General features: G+C 38.5%; 1 protein-coding gene across 1 annotated transcript in view; it reads left to right on the top strand.

The window, feature by feature from the left end:
- Positions 1–15179: 15179 nt before the first annotated feature.
- The window catches only part of dock10 (dedicator of cytokinesis 10), a 169442-nt gene continuing 163069 nt past the window's right edge, over positions 15180–21552 (top strand). The window contains exon 1 of the mRNA XM_049478671.1: positions 15180–15439. Within this exon, the coding sequence (XP_049334628.1) occupies positions 15323–15439 (117 nt within the window). The 5' untranslated portion in view covers positions 15180–15322. The remainder of the gene's footprint in view (positions 15440–21552) is intronic.

The raw sequence follows: 21552 nt of genomic DNA on the forward strand, positions 1-21552 counted from the left end.
TTGACTGAAGTTCAGTTCACGTTTTTACTCCATGTAACATTTATGTCATGCCCTTGCTCTATTTCCATTTGTTTCTCTCATTTTCTCTGTGTGTTTCCCCAGTAATTTTCCATCACGTGTCTACAATTTGTAGCTCCGCCCCTCGTTACCTGTTTCCCCAGGTGTGTGCTTCCTTTGTGTATAAATAGTAATAGTATAATAGTATAATTTTTTTCAGTGTGCCTGGACCCCTGACATTTGGCTGGAGTGTGTGTTTGTGTCATTGTGTTAAAAGGAGGGCGGGTTCAGATTGATTCAGCACAGAGATCTAGACCTGCAGGAAAAGGTCAAAGACTGAAGCATTTGCCTCTCCTATATCACTGCAAAAGACTTTAAGTGATGAGGCAAAAATACACAAAAACACACAGAATATATAAAATTAGTTTTCCATACTAAATGAATGCCAACTATTGGTGTCAGGTTCAGTCAGGTTAGAGTATTTTGACTCTGGTAAGCAGTTTATTCTCAGGCAGATATAAATACAGTATAAATGATTACAGGTGTGGTCTGATTAAACCACAACTTGCCTAGGCTATTTGGGTAGGTTGGGTAGTGCACCTCTTGGTGAGAGATTGCTCGCTGCTATACATATCTTTATTGCTGTGATACAGGATACTGAATATCTAAAATGGAAAAAACTACCAATGAAATGCTTATTTTAGGCTGAAAATCCTTGATACTAAACTTGGTTTGGAGCTTTAGTTAGTGATTTTCACTCAGACTAGGCTATGGTTCAAGCACAGGATACTTTTTTTCTGCAACTGAATCTAGACAGAATATTGTCTGGGTACAGATTATTTGTTAGGTTTACAACATTTCAGAATTTTATATCTTATGAATCAGTGTAAGTCTATTGAATTGGCATACAGTCAGATTTAGACAGACCTTTCTGTTCCTATAGTTGGTTTAAGATATAATTATATAGCCTACAGATGAATTAAATATTGCTTTAGTAAAATTTGCAGGTATAGATTCAGATTTAGACAGATTTTAAGACTGTATTCAGTTTAATTAGGCTTATAATTAAATTACGATAGATTTTAACACTGATTAAGAAATATTGTATTCTGTTGAAGTAAGAGGTACCCCTTTAAAATATGTTCCATTTAAAAAGGGTTCATAAATAGTTTATAAAAGAGTTAATTAGGCTGTAAAAACACTGTTATCAGAATGCCCAACAACAAGGGGGGCCCTCCAGTTAGTTGCTGACAGTAGCCAGCCAGCCAGGTTCATGCAGCTGGCAAAATATGAAACTTCAGAAAAAAACAGTTATAATGATATATGATCATTTACACAGGACAACTCCTTTATAAACTATTTATAAACGTTTTATAAAGTAGCCTTATTGTTGGCAGACAAAAAAACTTGCACACACACCAAAGGATAAGGAAACATTACTTTTATATTAATTAATTTTACTTTTTTTAATTAAATTTAGAGTATTCAGAGGTGAAATGAGTTTTATCCTTTTTCTTTTTGGAAGGCCCTGCCTCTGCTTTCCTTTTGGAAAAAAAAAGCCTTTATTTGACAAAAATTGACAGTTACAATATCACAAGAAATCGCACAACATCAAAAACATTTAATATCATATTACAATAATTATTAATATTGCCTCCGCCATGACCTGCTTTCTTTCACTCACTGAATAATTCCCATCCGGGCGGGGGGAAAAACAATGCCCGCCCACACTTAAAACTGATTGGCTGTCTCACAAACTCATTGCAGAGAACAGGCCAATCAGAACCCTCTCTGTTTTCTCTCTCTCCTTCCCACACGCGATTAGAGAAAAAATGTCTGTCGCCTGTGTGCGCGTTTGGGGCACTTGTTCTGAATTCCGGGAGAAGATTATATGTGACTCGCGGGCATCAGGGAGCCACTACCGAAATGCGGGAGACTCCCGCAGCTTCAGGGAGACTTGGTTTGTCTGTGTTGGGTACACTACAGACACATACAGACAGAAATTTGTAAAATGCAAATTGCAGTTTGTTTTCTTTAATTGATTGAAACTCAATATAGTAAGACTGTGGTCCACATGGGACAAAAGTTTTCTCTACTCACTATACTCCCATTTCCCATTTATGATTTCCTGAGTTACTTTCTTTCTTTCTTTCTCTTACTCTTTCTCTCACTCTCCCTGACGTCTGCTTTCTTTTCCTGGTTTCCTGTCATTGTATTCCTCCTCCCTCCTCCTCTCTGTGTGTTTCCTGTAGCTGTCTCCTTCTCTGTCCCACACCTATTCATCTGCTGCCCCACCTGCTAATTAATGTTAGCTTTAAATGCTCTGATCTAAAGCTAAGCACAACATCAGCCCACTTCTCTACATACCAAGACCTGATAAAAGAAAACAAACCAGCCTTCAACCTCCACAAAATCATCAGCACTCTGAAAATCCTGAGTAATGTTGAGTTCATGATTCACCGAGCCTCAAGAACAATTGTAAAGATTATTAGTAGAGGGTACTAAAGAATGTTTCAAGGGCATTTCCTCATCTTTAGGCAATTACATTTTAGTAGAAATTGACTATTAGCTGCCATCTAATCTTAAAATCATTAATAAATGTATTGATCATTACTACAGGTCAAAAGTTTTAGAACACCACTGTTTTTCAGTTGTCCAGTAGCAATGCCGTATGGCCTTTATTACTGCACTTACAGCGCTCCACTGCTTAGTACAGTATTAAGGTCAGCTAAATGCATTCCTGTATCAGTTTTCTCCAGTTTCCAATAGTCTTTTGAAGCTGTAGGAAACAGTACTCACTGCTCTCTGAATTTATTTGTAATTTCTCTAAAGAAAACACTTTTAATAGGTGCATACACTGTAAACCCAGAAGTTGTTTGAACTCGAATAAATTAAGTCTGTTTTACATAAAATTGGAGATTTCTAAACAATACTCAACTATTTTGAGTTAGATCAGGGGTGTCCAAACTATGGCCCGCGGGCCATTTGTGGCCCGTTTCCTGTTTTGAAGCGGCCCGCAAGGTATTTTAGAAATAGAATGAAAGTTGGCCCACTGTTAAACAGGTTTTTATAATCTGCGCATTTCTAGCGCAGAAAAACGAAGCAAAAGAATCTAAAAGCGGAGAGAGTGCGCAGTTTTAGCGCAGAAAAACGGAGCAAAAGTGTCTAAAAGCAGAGAGAGTGCCCATTTCTAGCACAGAAAAACGGACCAAAGAGTCTAAAAGCGGAGAGGGTGCGCATTTCTAGCACAGAAAAACGGACCAAAGAGTCTAAAAGCGGAGAGGGTGCGCATTTCTAGCGCAGAAAAACAGGGCAAAAGTGTCTAAAAGCAGAGAGAATGCCCATTTCTAGCACAGAAAAACGGACCAAAGAGTCTAAAAGCGGAGAGGGTGCGCATTTCTAGCTCAGAAAAACAGGGCAAAAGAGTCTAAAAGCGGAGAGGGTGCCCATTTCTAGTGCAGAAAAACAGGACAAAGATTCTATAAGTTGCCGTAATTAAGGAGTTTAATATTAAGAGACATCATGAAATTAAACATCAATTTGAAAAATCTTAGTTTACACAACACTGTCAGATAAAGATAGTAAGTCAAGTAAAATGGTGTGTAAATGAAAGGAATCAGGAAAAAGTATTATTTAAAGTGGTATATTTCATTGTTTGTTTTATTACAGAGTCTGTGGCCGGTGACTTCAAATATATTTCTCTTTCTGGCCCCCAACAAAAAAAGTTTGGACAGCCCTGAGTTAGATGAACATTCGTGAGCACATATACATTCAAACTGAGATCTTTGAGTTGAATCAACTTTTATATATATCGGGTTTCACAGTGTAGTTATCTCTGTTTCTATGTCTTTTTCTAGTTATTATGATGAAAGTGTGAATGTGTTTTTTGTGTGTGTTTCCAAAGTTTAGTTTATTTCCATTGTTGGCTAAAAAATTACCTCCTGTTTTTTTTTAAATATATGATTTATGTCCACTAAAATAACTTTTTTCAGGTTTAGTTACTTTGGTTTCCTTAAAGGCCCTGTCAGTTTACTGCACATTTTTGTACACTGGATTTAAAAAAAAAAAATGGTTATTGACTGAACCTAAAGTGGAAAAATAAAATGAATGTATTAAAAAAATGGATCATTTGTATATAATACATAACCCATCAGAAAAAGTGTAATTCTGATACGTTAAAAATGTGAGGCAAGTGTTCTGCAGTGTGTGTGAGTGTGTGTTGAGTCTGCCAGTGTGTGCTCTTTCCTCTCCATTAGCACGTCGTACTCGGGGTGATATTTTGTTTAGTCCTAATGAGTTGTAAGTGGTCAATACTTTCTTCTGCAGGAAACCGGTGTCAAACTAATTAACTTTTAATGAGAGGGAAGCCACTGATTAGTGTGTTTACATCGGCAAATGGTGGAAGTGTCCATGCGTACACACACACACACACACACACACACGCTTACACAGGGAGGGACGCTGTCTGTGTTTGACCAGCTGCCGGCCGCCTGTCCAAGACTGTGACAGGAAAGAAAACAAAAAAGTGAGAGAGAGAAAGAGTTGCCTGTTGTCAAGCAAAATTAGGCAAAGGCCGTGCAAACCTTTCCTTACAAGGCCTTCCTAAATGTGACCATGTACTCTAAGGTTCCATGGTACAGTGCTCAGTCAGGAAGGAAAAAACACTTTCCTACCAAAGAAAAAAGCTACCTCAACATGCCCTACAGTCATTTGCCCACCATGCCTTATTTTTATATTCCCTCTGAAGAACTGAACTGATGCACTATGAAACAAAGGGGTCGAGTGCAATTCTGCCAATAGAGTGCACAGATCAATCAGGATGTACAGTGTATTCATACCCCTTAAACCTTTTTTCATTTTGTCACCTTACAACCACAAACTTAAATGTATTTTATTGAGATTTTAAGTGATAGACAAAAACAAAATAGCACAGAATTGTGAAGTGTAACTAAAACGATATATATATTTAAAACATTTAATCAACTAAAAATCTGAAAAGTGTGATGTGCAAAAGTATTTGTAGAGCCACCTTTCACTGCAATTACAGCTGCAAGTCTTTTGGGGTAAATCTCTAGCGGCTTTGCACATCTAGAGACTAGAATTTTTGCCCATTCTTCTTTACAAAACAGCTCAAGCGCACCCATTTTTTTGTCTTGGTAAGTTTATAGTTACATTTTCCATTTTTGGAGGATAGATTGAACAGTGCTTCTTGGGTTGCTTAAAGTGTGAGGTATGTTTTTATAATCTAACCCTGCTTTAAACTTCTTCTCTACAATTTTGTCTCTGACCTGTCTGGTGAGGTCCTTGGTCTTGATGCTGTTTGTTCAATATTGTTCTCTAACAAAAAACACTGAGGCCTTCACAGAACAGCTGTATTTATAATGAGACTAAATTACACACAGCTGCATTCTATTAACTTATTAAGTGACTTCTAAATGTAGTTAACTGCACTGGATTTTATTTATGGGGTTTAGAGTAAAGGGGGCTGAATACTATAGCAATTCACACTTTTCAGATATTTATTTTATAAAAATGCTGAAAACAACGTATCAGTTTTTTTTATTTTACTTCACAATTATGTGCTACTTTGTGTTGGGTTATCACTTAAAATCTCTTTAAAACACATTTAAGTTTGTGGTTGTAAAGTGACAAAAAATGTAAAAATGTTTAAGGGGTATGGATACTTTTGCAAGCCAATGTACTATATAATAATCACTAAATCTGTCACTAACTTTCTCTGTCTCTTTCCCAAAATGTCTGCAAGCAAGCTTCAAATACAATATACTAATTGTCATTGCCTCTGTCATGTGTATGTGGGAGAATCCTGGGAGTCACAGGAGAGGTGGGATGTCTGTGATACCCATTAAAGTATCCATTAAAAAAAAGAAGTCACCAACTTGTTTTGTGTTTGTAGCTCAGCTTAACAAAGCTAAAACAAGTTTTAGTTTCAGATGTGAAGAGAAATACATCTTCCAGAGCATTGAACATAAACAAAATAAAATAAAAATCTTTAAATTACTTTTTTTCTATTTTGTTAGATCACTCTTTATTATATATCCAAGAAACTGTAGAGGTATAGAGCTAAACAGCAAAAATGGCGGCCACTTGTGGGCCTATGGAAACAGGTTAAATACCAAGGCCAATTCTATACCTTTTCATCCCTGAGACATTTGCATTGACCCACATCTACCATATGATTCTGAAACCCCCCTCATCAGTAATTATTGATCATCAGCATGCATAATGCAGCACATTCACCAATTATCAAAAAATCGGCAGCCTTTTAACAGCCTGCAGAATCTCTCATCGGGTCTGATCCGCGCCATAGTGTGGCTCGTTTGATGCTGCGAGTGCAGAGAAAGCTCTCGCAGGCCGAACGGCGTCTGTTTCATCTCACAATTACCGAATTAGTTTGAAGTGTGGATGTTCCGCCTTCATCTGCCACAATATGGCTCAAGTTTGTTGAAGTGTGACGGGGGAAAAAAAATATTTTAAAAAAGAGTCAGAAAAGAGGGGTAGAGGCAGCTGGTGGTGTTTCAAAGGCACCGGGGCCCTTAAAGATGATTCGTGTTTTGTTTCATGTGCCGTAGACCCGGCCTTATGAACTGGGCTTTGGGGTTTGCGGTGCTTTTTTTTTTTTCTCTTCTTTTTTCCCCCTCGTTTTTTTTTCCACCAGAGAAAGAGAATCTGTTTGATTTGTCTGAAGTTGTGTGTAGATTAATATACAGCTGTCACGGGCCCAAGGATCCACACCTCATCACAGGGCTTTCATCTGCGCAATAGCACCTCGGGCATTGCTCACACACACACACACACACACACACTATAGTGTGTTTCTACACACAGCTATGTATACTCCTCTGTTCTCTCGCTCTCTCTCTATTATAGACACTCAGTTCAATTTAAATTCCATTTAAGTATCTGAATTGTGCATATTAGGTAGATATGTAAGTGTGTGTGTGTGTGTGTGTTATATGTGCTTTGCTGTGCTGTGACGGGCTGTCTCGGTTGACTTTGCCCTGCTGTGTAATTGACTGTGATGTGTTTTTGAAAGGCCATTTGCACTCGCGGGCCCCTAACACACACTCGCGTACTCCAACTCACACTCGCGCAGGCTCACATGCCTCCAGATCAAGAGCCTGCCTGTGATTTGGGCCTCTTTAAATAAAGCTTTAGAGGGAGAGAGAGAGAAAGACAGAGAGAGAGAGAGAGAGAAAGAGCAAGGGATCTAGAAATACAGATGGAGAGGGAACCATACAGAGAGAGAGAGAGAGAGAGAGAGAGAGAGAGAGCGAGCATAATATCTAAAAATACAGATGGAGAGAGACCCACAGAGAGAGTTTGAGAGAGAGTTAGAGAGAGAGAGAGAGAGAGAGAGAGAGAGAGCATATTATTTAGAAATACAGATGGAGAGGGACCCACAGAAAGAGAGATAGAGAGAGCAAGAGATCTATAGAAATACAGATGGAAGGAGAACCACAAAGAGAGAGAAAGAGAGAGAGAGAGAGAGAGAGAGAGAGAGAGAGAGAGAGAGAGAGACTTTCACAACCTGAGGGAAAACCAGTGTGGACAAAACCACACAATATAAATGATTATAACTAATTTCTTATATTACTGATTTATTGCTTATTATTACACATTTATAAAGTATCCACACGCTTATTTACTTTTATTGTAAATTATCATTAATATATAATATTTATAATTGTTAATCCTGAAATATCCTAATTTCCTGTTGTTGTAATTGTATGTATCTTTCTTTTGTTTTTGTTTTTTTATATATGTTTTCTGTTATATGCCTTGGCAATAGTGTTGCTTGTTACATTCATGCCAATAAAGCACTGTTGAACTGAACTGAACTGAACTGAACTGAGAGAGCACGATACCTAAAAATACAGATGGATAGAGTCCCACAGAGAGAGAGGGGTGGGGTGATCTGGGGGTCAGGCAGGGATATATTAGGATTTGTGATAGGATTTTTTTTGGACATAAAATGGACTGTATTTTACCAACACTCTCACATCTAATGCACACCTGGAACACACCTAGCCCATGCGCATGGTGATGGCTGGGAGTATAGTCAACTGTGCATTAATTAAAGCCCCAGCAGATGCATCCTGGACGACCATCCTGCCTCCTTAGGCCTATGGTGTCAACAGAGAACAACAGCATAAAGGGGTACCGGGAATGACCAGACACTTTAGAGCTGATAGAAAGGCTACAGTAGCTCATATGACCTTTCTGTTAGGGAACAACAGAACAAGCTACAACAACAAAGGCAGTAGTGACATAGTCTAGTATGGACCTAACCTGTTTGTGCAAACAGTCCAGGCGGGTGGAGAATGTGATGTGGGTTTGAGAATGTTTTCCTGGCAAAATTTTTATCAATCAATCATCACTTGAATGCCACAGCCAAATTCAGCAGTGTTGCATCCCTTTATGATCACTGTTTATCTTATTTTAACAGATTTAAACAAATAAAAAGAAAAAAAGAACAACTACCATTAATTGGGGAACTTTATAATATCAAGATGTCTATCTCTTCACACAATCTGACTCTGCTGCTTTACAAATTACAGTGTAATTTGCAGCAAGAGAGATTTCAAAAAGCCAAAAAAAAATGTTTCCAATTTCTCCAATTCATTTTATTAAGATATTGCTCCCAAATGTGAGATGCAATAAACTGCTCAGCAGTGCATTTTGTCAAATTAATGTACAGACCATTTAGGAGAACATTTATTTTAAACTGGCCACAGCGTGGCACTGTTCACAATCATCTGCAAATATTTCTATAGAACTCACGAAAAAAGGGTTGATTGTACTTTTATGTATTAAAGACATACGTACTTTTAAAAATTTTTAACATACTTAAACTAATATGATAAACAATGGAGTCAAAAAGCAAGAAAACATACTAAACATTACAGGTTAAAAATACAATATAATTGAAATGACTAAAATGAATGCAACAAATAGTAACAAGATGTTATAAATAGTAAGCATTAAACAACACATACAACACATAAATAGAAAGGGCAACAGTGGCCGGTTGTGAACCAAATCTCTATTCCACATTCACTTATACTATACTTATATGATATAATAATTATAATTTTTAATTTAACTATATTATCATATCAAATGACTAAACTGACTTACTATATTATTTTTTTACATATGTTAAAAAGTCATTGCCACTGTTGTTCTTTCTATTTTTGTGTTGTAAACACTGATTAATGTTTAAAAGTATTTACAACTTATAACCATTAAGTTAGAACTATTAATTAACTCCTGTGTAAAATATTTATTTTTCTGAAATGCTGTTACTTATCTCATATGTAACAGGACACACACCTTCCAGAAAGTTCCACTTTTGTCTCATCTGCCAAAAGAATATTTTCCTGGAATTTGGAATATTTATACTTTATATAATATTCTGGAATATATTCCAGAATATAAGTCCTGGGGATAATCAAGATGTTTGTTGGTATGTTTCTGTTCCTTTTGGTCAACAGTCCTTTTCGCTTTGGAACCCAGCCTCTTTCTTATATTTGAATCATTAATAATGACCATGAGGCAGGTGTGGATTGCATTTGTTCAGATGTTGTTCTTGGTTCTTTTCGGACCTCCTGGATGAGTTGTCCATGCCCTTTTGGAGAACCCTTTGAAAAATCCGGATTGCTTTAATTACTACAATAATTAAGGCTGAAAATATACAGGAAGGTTCAAATCAGTTAACTTTCTAAATGTACTGTACAGTAAAGCTTAAGCTTAAGCAAATGCTTCCTAACCATAGACTAATTTACATACAGTCTATGTTTCTAACAAACCTCATACAACTGAGAGAGAGAAAAGGACACAGACAATGCAGACCATATGTTAAAAATGTGCAGAATTTTTATCTCTAATACTTTGGCTCCATCTACTGACAGAGGAAGGATCTGCAGATCATCCAACATTTTTGGGTCATTTGCACATTTTTAAAATTGCTTTTTAGTTTTAAAACTATGACATTTATGTTAAATTACTTACAAAACTGTGGACTTTGACTGCTACTGATGTGATATAAATAAATAAAGCTGTCATAAAAAAAAGATGACAAGGAGATTAATCTACAAAGATAAATACAAAGGAAACATACTCTGAATAGATATCTCTCCTGTTGTTACTACATTATTATTCATTATTAATTCACACCATTCAATCGTGTTGATGCTTTTGAATATGAACTAGTTTTCTTTGCATTATTTGAGGTCTGAAAGCTCTGCTTCTTTTTTTGTTATTTCAGCCATTTCTCATTTTCTGCACATACGTGCTCTAAATGACAATATTTTTTGGAGTTTCAAAGAAATGTGAAAGAAAAGTTGTCTGTAGTTTATAGAATAAAACAACAATGTTCATTTTATTCAAACATATACCTATAAATAGCAAAATCAGAGAAACTTATAATGCTTTCCAGAGTTGTTGATTTTTTCCCTTCTCTATATATTTTCATTATATAATATTTTGTTACATACATTCATTGGTATTAAAAAAAAAGTTTTCTTGATTGTTGCAAAACTTGTTTGCATGCTGTTATTATGTATCAGGCAGGGTCTTGCCACAAGAGGGAGTAAAAGTGCTTCTCCTGCTGCTCTATTAAAAAAGACTCCTAAAGACTACATTTGGGTAGTGTACCTCTTGGTGAGAAATAATTGACTCATTGACATGCCTCTACAATGCACTTAAAGACATTCTCCCTAATTGACAGACTTTGAGAAGGGGAACATTATTGGACTGAGAGAAGCAGGTTGTTTTAATGAACTGCCCGACACCTAGGCCAGAGGTGCTCATTCCTGGTCCTGGAGTTCTACAACCCTGGAGATTTCAGATCTAACACACAGTCTAGACTGTACTCATGTCCCTGAAGGCCTTATTACCTGGATCAGGTGTGTGAGTTCTGCAAGGTCATAGATCTCCAGGACCAGGAATGAGCACCCCTGATCTAGGCCAAACTTCAGCCAACCACTTCCAGCTTCATCTTCAGTGATGTCTTTAACAAGAAAGCTAGACTACTCTGTACTGGAACTGTATGGTCTTTAGCAATAAATTCAGATTTGGTTTGGGATCCAGTGTTGGTTGGGTTTAAGTATGGAGGCCTTGTGGTGACCACTTCAATCTTGATTTAATCCTGATTCAGTTCATTTTTGTATTATTATTTTAATCTAATTTATAGTCACTTACTTATTATTACATTTACACATATACAGTTTAATTGCAGTGGAACTCATTTTTTTAAGCAAGTTTATTTTCATCTTATTTTATTTTTATTTGTTTGCTTTGATCTTCTGATATATTTATTACTCTTACTAATCGTTTTGTTTTAAGTTATCGGACAGTCCTAGAAAATGTTTAACCACCAGTTCTATGGTGTGTTATTTGAATTTAATAAAGTATAATGCTTACATAAATAGGAGAATAAAATCAGATACACGTTCTCTCTGCTTGCACCAGAAATATACAGTAATCTCTTATATCTATGGTAAATTTATAAAAAGTCATAAATGGTCAGAAAGTTAAAAAAAAACACTCCAGTTACAGAATTTGTAACTTTTTGGGACAAAAATGTATGTGATGTTTTTTTTTATGTAGGCATGAAAGGGTTAAGTTAAAGAGCCCGCCTGTTCCCATAAATGTCCAGCAGGGGGCGCTATGGGACCACTTTTCACCTGATCCCTGGGGACAGAAACTATAAATGCTGACTCCAGAACAGAGCTGCGAATTCTGCTGAATTTCTGAGGCACTGGGTTTTATTGATTTCTGTCCTGCAGTCTATGGGGAGCAGTGTAGGCCTACACTGGAACCATAATTAAAGAACCCATACCTGCAGGATAGTACTGTACTGGGTGACCATTTAACTGAATTATGCATTATGTAATAAAACCGGGGTTTAATAAAGCTGGTGTGTAAGTTGTTTTTGCTGGTGAAAACATCATGAATTAACAGATCCCAGACTGAGAAAGAGAGAGAAAGGGAAAGAGAGAGGTTGGAAAAAAGAAAAAGAAGACTTATTCAGGAATTATTCAGTGCTATGTGGAAAGAAGATAAGGGTTACCAGGAAAAACAAATGATAAAAAAGTGGTGTCCTGTTATAATCCATCCCATGCACCTTGAATATTTACGCAGTTCCTAAAGATTTTACAGGAATTGTGGAGCATTGATAGAAGGTACACTAACATCCCACATTTTTTTTAAATCAAGGATAGATCAAGCATTTTCTTGTTGGAAGAGCGCACCTGAGTGTGTGATCAGAAAAGGTAGGACCACTGGTTACAGGACTGTGTGCCTGTCAGAGTGCCTGTAATGAAAAACAAATGTTTCAAAGAAGGGAAGATCTAAAATACTTTAGAGGTTGTAGCTTGGGAGACCGAGAGAGGGAGAGAGAGAGACTGAAAGAGGGAGAGAGACTAAGAGAGAGGGAGATCTGAGAGACTATAGAGCTTGAAGCTTTGGACACTGAGAGAGAAAAAGACTAAAAGAGGGAGAGAGACTAAGAGAGAGGGAGATCTGAGAGACTATAGAGCTTGTGGCTTTGGACACTGAGAGAGAGAAAGACTGAAAGAGGGAGAGAGACTAAGAGAGAGGGAGATTTGAGAGATTATAGAGCTTGTGGCTTTGGACACTGAGAGAGAGAAAGACTGAAAGAGGGAGAGAGACTAAGAGAGAGGGAGATTTGAGAGATTATAGAGCTTGCAGCTTTGGACACTGAGAAAGAGAAAGACTGAAAGAGGGAGAGAGAGGGTGATCTGAGAGACTATAGAGCTTGTGGCTTTGGACACAGAGAGAGAAAGACTGAAAGAGGGAAAAAGAGATTGAGAGAGAGAGAGAGAGAGAGAGAGAGAGAGAGAGAGAGAGAGAGAGAGGGAGATCTGAGAGACTACAGAGCTTGTAGCTTTGGACACTGAGAGAGAAAAAATACTGAAAGAGGAAGAGAGACTAAGAGAGAGAGGGAGATCTGAGAGACTATAGAGCTTTTGGCTTCCGACACTGAGAGAGAGAAAGACTGAACGAGGGAGAGAGACTAAGAGAGAGGGAGATCTGAGAGACTATAGAGCTTGTAGCTTTGGACACTGAGAGAGAAAAAGACTGAAAGAGGGAGAGAGATAGGGAGATCTGAGAGACTATACAGCTTGAAGCTTTGGACACTGAAAGAGAGAAAGACTGAAAGAGGGAGAGAGACTAAGAGAGAGGGAGATTTGAGAGACTATAGAGCTTGTAGCTTTGGACACTGAGAGAGAGAAAGACTGAAAGAGGGAAAGAGATTGAGAGAGAAAGAGGGAGATCTGAGAGGCTGTAGAGGTTGTGGCTCTATAGTAGAGAAAAGATGTGAAAGAGGGTGTGTGAGAGACAGAGAGAGACAGACAGAGAAAGGTAACACCCCCTAGTATCTACCTACTAATCACAGAAAGTGATTGGTTATTATATAACCATAATTATTGATCATTATTATAATACAGTTTTTCCCAAATGTTTACACAAAAAATGTGGAACTATGCACACAAATCCAAAAACATGAAGCTCATGTGTCAACATTGTGACTCCAAACTGCTAAACTCTAAACACAATTCTATATGTTCTCACTCAAATATCATTCTAAATCACAGCTTTGCAAATCACTAAACACAAATTTCATCATTTAGAACACCTTGCTCACCTGAGAATCACTGACCTCCAAATACAAAACTCTAATTACCAAGTAGTCTCACACAAGTTGCAGCTATATAAACTCAATTAGAAGAACGTTTCAATCATTTGTCAGAGTATAAAAGAGGCCTCATGTGACTGATACAGCCCTCCTATGTTGTCATCTGGGATAATGTAAGTTTCCACTGGGCAGCTCTGGTCAATGATTGGTTCTCTAAATCCACAGTTTGTTGTGCTGCACCTTCCACCATATTCCCCATCTCTCAATCCAATAGAGGAATTCTTTTCTGCATGGAGGTGGAAAGTGTACAAACACAGACCCCACGAGTGTGTGGCTCTACTTCATGTAATGGGGGAGGCATGTGATGACATCCACGCAGATGATTGCCAAAGATGGATTTGCCATGCGAGGCATTTTGGCGAGGCTGTTTGGCGGGAGAATATTGCAGCTGATGTAGATGAGGTCCTCTGGCCTGATCGAGATCAGGGGTCTGAAGAACAGTGATCTGTTTCTTTGCATTTTGCAATAAATACATTTTTGTGTCCTCTTTGTATGTGAATTTTCCTTATCATGTTTCTCATTGTGAAAATAGGTGGAAATTACAGTTTTGCAACATTTTACATACAGTACATATAGCTTACATTTGTATAGTACTGTAAATGGGGGGGGGGGGGGGGGGGTCCTACACCACACCAAATAAATAAAAACAACAGAAAGCCAACATATTTCCATGGACTTGTATGCTTTTGAATTTGTACAGCGGCCTCATGAAGTCAAAAACACAACCAAACACTTCTGATAACAGTGCTCTGAATTGATCTTGTCAGTGTTTATTTGATGCTCTGTAAGAGATAAGCATAAAATAGCTGTGTGTGTTGTTTTGGTGGAAGGAATCAGTTTTGCTGGAGATTTGTAGAGTTTAAACAAAGGAGTTAATAATTTTCAGTTTGTGTTTAGAGTTTTGAGAAACTGAGCTGAGTTTCTAAAAATGCGTTTAAACATTTGGGAAAAACTGTAATCATAATTGTTCGTTTATTTAAACATTTTAGATGTTGTTATTATTGTATCTGTTATGAGTTCATGTCATCATTGTTGTTCTTAATTTGTTATAATGATTTGGCAACAGTGTACCTCATACAGTCATGATAATAAAGCTACATTGAAACGAATTGAATTGAGAGACTGAAAAAGAGGGAGATCTGAGAGGCTATAGACTAGAGGTTGTAGCTCTATAGTAGAGAGACACAGTAGGAAAGAGGTGTGTGTGAGAGAGAGAGAGAGAGAGAGAGAGAGGCTGTGTGTGAATTAGAGAAAAAGAGAAAGAGAGAGAGGCTGTGTGTGAATGAGAGAAAAAGAGCGCGCGCGCGAGAGAGAGACTGTGTGTATGTGTGTGTGTGTAAGAGAGAGAGAGAGAGACTGTGTGTGTGTGTGTGTGTGTGAGAGAGAGAGAGAGAGAGAGAGAGAGAGAGAGAGAGAGAGAGAGAGAGAGAGACTGGAGGAGAGAGATACAGAGAGAGAGAGAGTAGGAGGGAGCGCGCGCGCTTTGGTCGCTGTCTGGAACAGCAGTAGCAGCAGCAGCTCGCGGGATTGGAGCGGGATTTTGATGCGGAGGGAGGTTTTGGAGGGAATTTCTTGTTCCTGATGAAAGAGATGGCAGCTGAATCGAGCCGGAGGTTCACCAAAAACCTGCTGAAGCCGGGCAGCGCCGCGGAGATCCGCCAGACAGCATCCAGCGCCGTGAGGAACTCCACCGTGACGGTAAGACCTGAACCACCCAGCAATGCCTCACCTTCATTACCCAACACTACCCAGCCCTGACACCGCTGTGCTGGGGTCCCTCACGCCGCTGGGGTCTCTTTCTGCTGCAGCCTGACCATTTTCTCCAGTTCTGTCTCGCATTCCCGCCCCCTTCCACAGCCAGACACACTGCTGCATTCATCTGCAGCCATTCCTCCAGAACACTGCAGCTGAGCCCACTGTCAATGACTAAATACCCGGGTGAAAAAAAACAGCAGCCTGCGAAGCTTCATCTGGTCAAGCTGGGTAAACTGTGTGCTTAGATCAGCTCTTGACCAGCATAGGGTATGCATTTGTTTGGGTTTGATGGTTTAGCTGGTCTACAAACCTGACCAAGCTAGACCACCAGTATGAACAAGCTGGTTGACCATCATGGCCATTAGTATGACCAGCTTGACCAAAAAATGGCAACCAGCTTTACTAGACTAGCCTATCACTGGTCTACACATCAGTCTAAGTGCATGACCAACCTGACCAAGCTAGATAAACAGCATCAGTATGAACAAGTAGATTAACCATCGTGGTTGACCATCATGACCATTCTGGTCTGTCAGTATTAGCAGTTTGACCAAAAAACTACTACCTGACTACCAGCTTAACTAAGCTGACTAGCTTGACCATCATTACTGTGCTAGTTGGTCATCATGGCCATTTTTGTCATTCTGTAATCAACCAGCTGTACCAAATGAACCCATCTTTGGTCCACAAGCATAACTAAGACAACCAGTCTGACCAAGCTGGTTTGTCAATCGTGACAACCTTGGTATTTCCAGTATTGCCAACACTACCAAAATGGTCAACCAGCTGTACCAATCCAGCTCACCAATTTGACCATCTTCTCGATCATCTTGGTCTAGTCCATCAGGCTGATAGACCAGCTAGTCCACCAGTCTTAAATGAAAACACACACTATGCTGCCAAAGAACTGGTTTGCTTGGGTAAAAAGCTAGCCTTTCAACCACACTGACCTTCAAAGATCACCTTAGACAACCTTAGACTTGCCTTAACATGGATTTTTTTAGATAGGTAGTGTTCGACCAACTGCAGGCTGATGTATTGGGAACTAAATTTTACAAAATCAGTGAATGTTTCTTTATAAAAGCAGATTGCAGCATTTATTTAGGGTTCTGGTTTTGAAGTGATGTTCAGTACTGCTTGGAGAACCTGCTGGCTTAAGCTTGGACTTCTGTTGGGTTGTTGTAGGCGTGTAATGGTGTCCAATTTAAGACCTGTAATACTTGATGTATATGCTATATGTCCTAACACCAGTTTTACTGAGTGGTACAGCTAATTATTGCTCCATAAAGAAGCATTTCCCAAGGCATAATCATATGCAGGAATCTTAAGGTCACCATGCCAAGTGCCGAGCTTTGACAAGAGGGGTATAAAGCATACCAGTATACTTTCTAGCTAACATGTTAATACAGCCTCTGATTAATGCATTGAAACAGCATCCTTGAACATAAAAACATCAATATCAAACTCTCACTGTCAGAACTGATCCATCTCTTAACCACTAATTAGACCCCTAGATCCAATTGAAATAAAAACATTCCAATGACTGAATGACTGCCCAGAAGTGCACCATTCAGCCATTGGTATGTTGGTCAGAAATGAACAGAATTGGGGTTGCATTGGGCTTTGGAGCAGAAAAACTGCAATTTGGGATTAGTGGCCACCTGAGAGTAGAGTTTGTAATTCAGAGCTAATCAGCACCTGACCTCACTCATGTTTTGTTTTTGTCTGAATGCAATCAAATCCTCACAGCAACATTGAACATGTAGTATAAAGTCTTCCCAGAGGAGTACATGGTGTAACAAACAGTGACAAAAGAGGAACTTTAAGATAATATTTATTTTACAATACAGGGATTGTGATTCAATAATCAAATTTTTACCATCATATGTGTAAAACAAAATAATCCAAACAGTAGGATCTGAAGACAGGGTACAGTACTGTGAACTAGTGGTTGGACATGTCTTTACATGTAAACTATTCATTACATTCCTATACAGTTTTTTTTGAGAATCAATACAATAATATTGCATTGATATTACATCAATATTTTTATACACCCATAGTCCTGGTCAGTAGGAGGTCAGCTTGGGTAGGAGCAATATATACCCAGTCATTTCCTTCCACAGGCGAAGTAGATGTTTGACATGTGGATGCAATCAGCGCACAGCAACCCGGCCGGCGGCCACATTGCCACACTAGGATGCCAGCGTGTTGCATGCTTCACACCATGTTTTATTTCTTGTTTTGCCTCGTAAAGTCTGCTCGGTTTGGTTTGTGTACCAACACTGAACACTTTACAGAAGAGCCAGGTGGCTTAAAAAGCTTGTTGAGGAGGGTCTAGCCAATGTGGTAAACTTGAACAAGAGTTTTGGGACAGATGCTCAATCATTGTTTTGTTCAATTTCAAGGGTATTAAAGAGAGTTTATTCTGCTTTTGTTGGAGTAACTGTCTTTACTGTCCAGGAAAGGCTTTCCAGTAGAAGAGTTCCTGCAAATGTTTGATAGTATTCAGCAATATTGAGAACATTTGTGAGGTCAGGATGTTGGATGAGTACCAGTCCACCACACCCTCAACTACCCAAACCATCCCATCTACTTGATGAAGCACCATCATGCCACAATTCAGCCAGTCAGTACACGCACTCACTCCACAAAGCTGAGCTTATTACAGTATCCTTGCTCCAGTCCTGTCAAAAGTGTGTTTTATCCCAGCTAACAGAGAATGTTATAAAAATGTTTAGCAACATATTTAGTAGTTTGCATCACAACATTAATAAAGTTACCAGCTAGAAGAATTCTAACATTATTGAAAGGTTACAAGTTCCATAAAACATTCTCAAAACTAAAAACTAAAACATTGACACACGTTGCAGCGGCGCTACAAGAACATTGTAACAATGAAAACATTGGTACCTTGGATCACTTACTTACCTTTTCACACCTAAATTTCACACTTGACCAAGAGTGCTGAACTCACAGAGCAAGCGATTCTATATCCGGACAAAAAAAAAAAGGCTAGTGTGAAATTGTGTGAAACAAGTAGTGCAACCATTCGTTAGAAGTGGTGTCCACAAATATTTGGACGATGTTTACAGAACCAGGCCATGTTGCAAGATTCTTGCTGTTAAATGTCATTTGTTATCTTTGAATTGCTTTAGAATTGCTGTTAGTGTTAGTGCAAGATTCTCTCCTGCTTTAATGAAGTTTGGTCTTCTAAGTCTTTGATCTTTGAGGCTTTGATGGTCTTCTTCTCATTGTCTCACCCTTTCTTTCCGTCTCCCTTCTCTCTCTTCATCTGGGTGTTGAGTGGCATTGACTGGCACTCCTGGTATTAGTCTATTCCAGGCTGTGTTATCAGGCTCTGGATGGCCTGTTGGCAGAAGAGTGCCACCGCTGAATGCCTGTGAGTCCATCACACACTGAGAGCAGCAGCGGGGGAAAACCCAGCCTAACTAACTTACAGGATTTAGCCGTATATTACACTGAAAGGTTCAGCGGGGCAGCAGTGGGCGGGGGAATAACAGTTTGGGCTGCTTTGATATGCTGACTTGCTGTTTGCTGACTTTTGCTTTTGATGGTATTTTCTCAGAGTGGAGGCGGAAGTCATTCATACGCAGACTGAGCTGTATGATATAATCAGGGGTGACCCAGCACAAATGCAGTGCAGTGCAGAGTAGTACACAGCAACAGAGGTGTTAAGTAATGAAGTATAAATATGTTGTTACCTTGTTACTTACTAATAGAAACATAGAAATGTTGGTTTTCTATACATTAATGGAGTAATTATGTTTTATTGAATTTTTTTACTTCTACTTCTTACATTTTCACACAATTATCTGACCTTTCAACTTGTTTTATTCTGGCTTCTCATCATTTAAAAAAAAACAAAAAACATATCCAGATCAATTTCTCCATCTGGATAGAGTAAATCTGATTGTGGTTGGATGAGAAGTATAAATATACAGCTTTGGTAACAATTTAGTTTCTAAATCAGTTTCTCTGGTTTTGCTATTTATAGGTATATGTTTGAGTAAATTGAACATAGCGCATAGAGAAAATAAGAAATACCTGAAATAACAAAAAAATGCAGAGCTTTCAGATCTCAAATAATGCAAATAAAGTTGTAAGAGTTTAGAAATCAATAATTGGTGAAATAACCCTGGTTTTTAATCACAATTTTCATGCATATTGGCATGTTCTCCTCCACCAGTCTTAGACACTGCTTTTGAATAACTTTATGCCACTCCTGGTGCTAAAATTCAAGCAGTTCAGCTCGGTTTAATGGCTTGTGATCATTCATCTTCCTCTTGATTAATGAAATCATAGAAACTCCTCAATTTTAAGTGGTCTCTAATTTTTTTCCAGAACTGTATATTATTCTGACATCCTATTGGTTTATATGTAATCACACCTGCACACGTCATGTGTTGGCAGCAATACTGTTGTTCCACTGTTCCTATTAACTGCAATTTCTTAATTATAATAAAATGGAGAAAATAAGTAACTAGCTAACTTAAGAACACTTGGTTACCTTTGTATAGTATTCTGCTTTGTGGGCATTGGTCATTTTAATATTCAGAGTGTTAGGCAGCTGCTTAGAGGTATCCGTAGCTGCCGATTGTTGAGACAAGCTAACTAACTAGCTAACTAAGACCTGAGACCTTGGTAAAAGTGATTTAGGAGTTAAAATCTTATAAGGGTGCCCCCAAACAAAATATAATACACATATTTGGCTTAAAAGGTTGGAAGAATGTTTCATGTTTCTGCATTTTGAAGATTGTTTCTTCTACTCACATTACTATTCGCAGTAACAGAAATGTGGCTAGGGTACCCAAACTTTTGCCTGCCACTGTATATCTGATTGGTTATTTTGTCTGCCAGTTCAGCATTACACCGCTGAAGCTTTTCTCTGTTTATGTGTGTGTGTGTGTGTGTGTTTGCATGCACGAGTAGTGCAAGTGTCTCCAGCTGCTCTGGTGATTTACAGGAGAAGGTCAAACCAGCCAGCAAACCTTTACATTATACAGGATTTAAGCTTCCTCAGGCGAGTCAGATCAGTGTCAGTGTGCCACCCAGTGTGTGAGGAAAGAGGTCAGGATTTAGCTATAACAGCATTGTGGTCAGTTTTCACAGATGTCCCTAATGCATAGAGCAAAGATGAGGTAATCGAACAGAGATTTAAATAACATATTTTCAAATATAAACCCAGAAACTTTGGGCTTTTAAATGTCGAGGAACAAAGCAAAATTATATACTAAGTTTACTAGCTGAATTATAGTGATGGTACACTGACTGTCATGGGGAGAATTTTGCCCCATTTGCCATGTGAAGGCTTGCCCAGAAATACATGTGCAAAGCGTGTCCTTTACGGTTTGAGACTCTTCACTTAAAGTGAGCATCTAAAAATAAGCTGTCATGTTCACACTACTTCTTATGTACTCTGTTACTCTACATATTGAAAAGCTCAGCTAATATATCTCATTACGCTGTGAGAGTGTGAGCTATTTCAGGCTCGATTTGTAACAGGATTGGATTGGATTCATTATTTTTCCCTGATACCGGACCAATACCCATCAGTACAGATAAGCCATTACCAGGTAATGGTTTTTCCCAGACGTTCAATGAAAGACCCATTAAGGAGCCATTTAATTTGCTACCAAAATGAAGTCCATGTAGTTATTTGGCTATAAATAAAAACATCTATACATTCTCTGTAAATCCTATGTGAAGCTTTTTTAGGACTGAATGAATTTTTGTCGTTTGGAGTAGTTGTTGATAGAATGGAGCAGTTAAGAGTGGAATGGAGGATTTTTGTTGGATTTAAATATTTTTGATGAACTGGAAGTTTTTTATATGGAGTAAAGGAATTGTTGGTGCATTGGAGAATGATGCAGCATTACCGAGCAGCCAGCGCGCTTGGAGGAAAGCACAGCGGCTCGGCTCTGGTACATCAGCTCACAGACGCCCTGTGCTGCAGACATCACCATAGGAGTGATGTAGGGAAAGAGCGCCATCTACCCACCCAGAGGGAGCAGGGCCAATTTTGCTCCCTCTAA

Source organism: Astyanax mexicanus, chromosome 4, assembly GCF_023375975.1.
Source record: "Astyanax mexicanus isolate ESR-SI-001 chromosome 4, AstMex3_surface, whole genome shotgun sequence".
NCBI lineage: Eukaryota > Metazoa > Chordata > Actinopteri > Characiformes > Acestrorhamphidae > Astyanax > Astyanax mexicanus.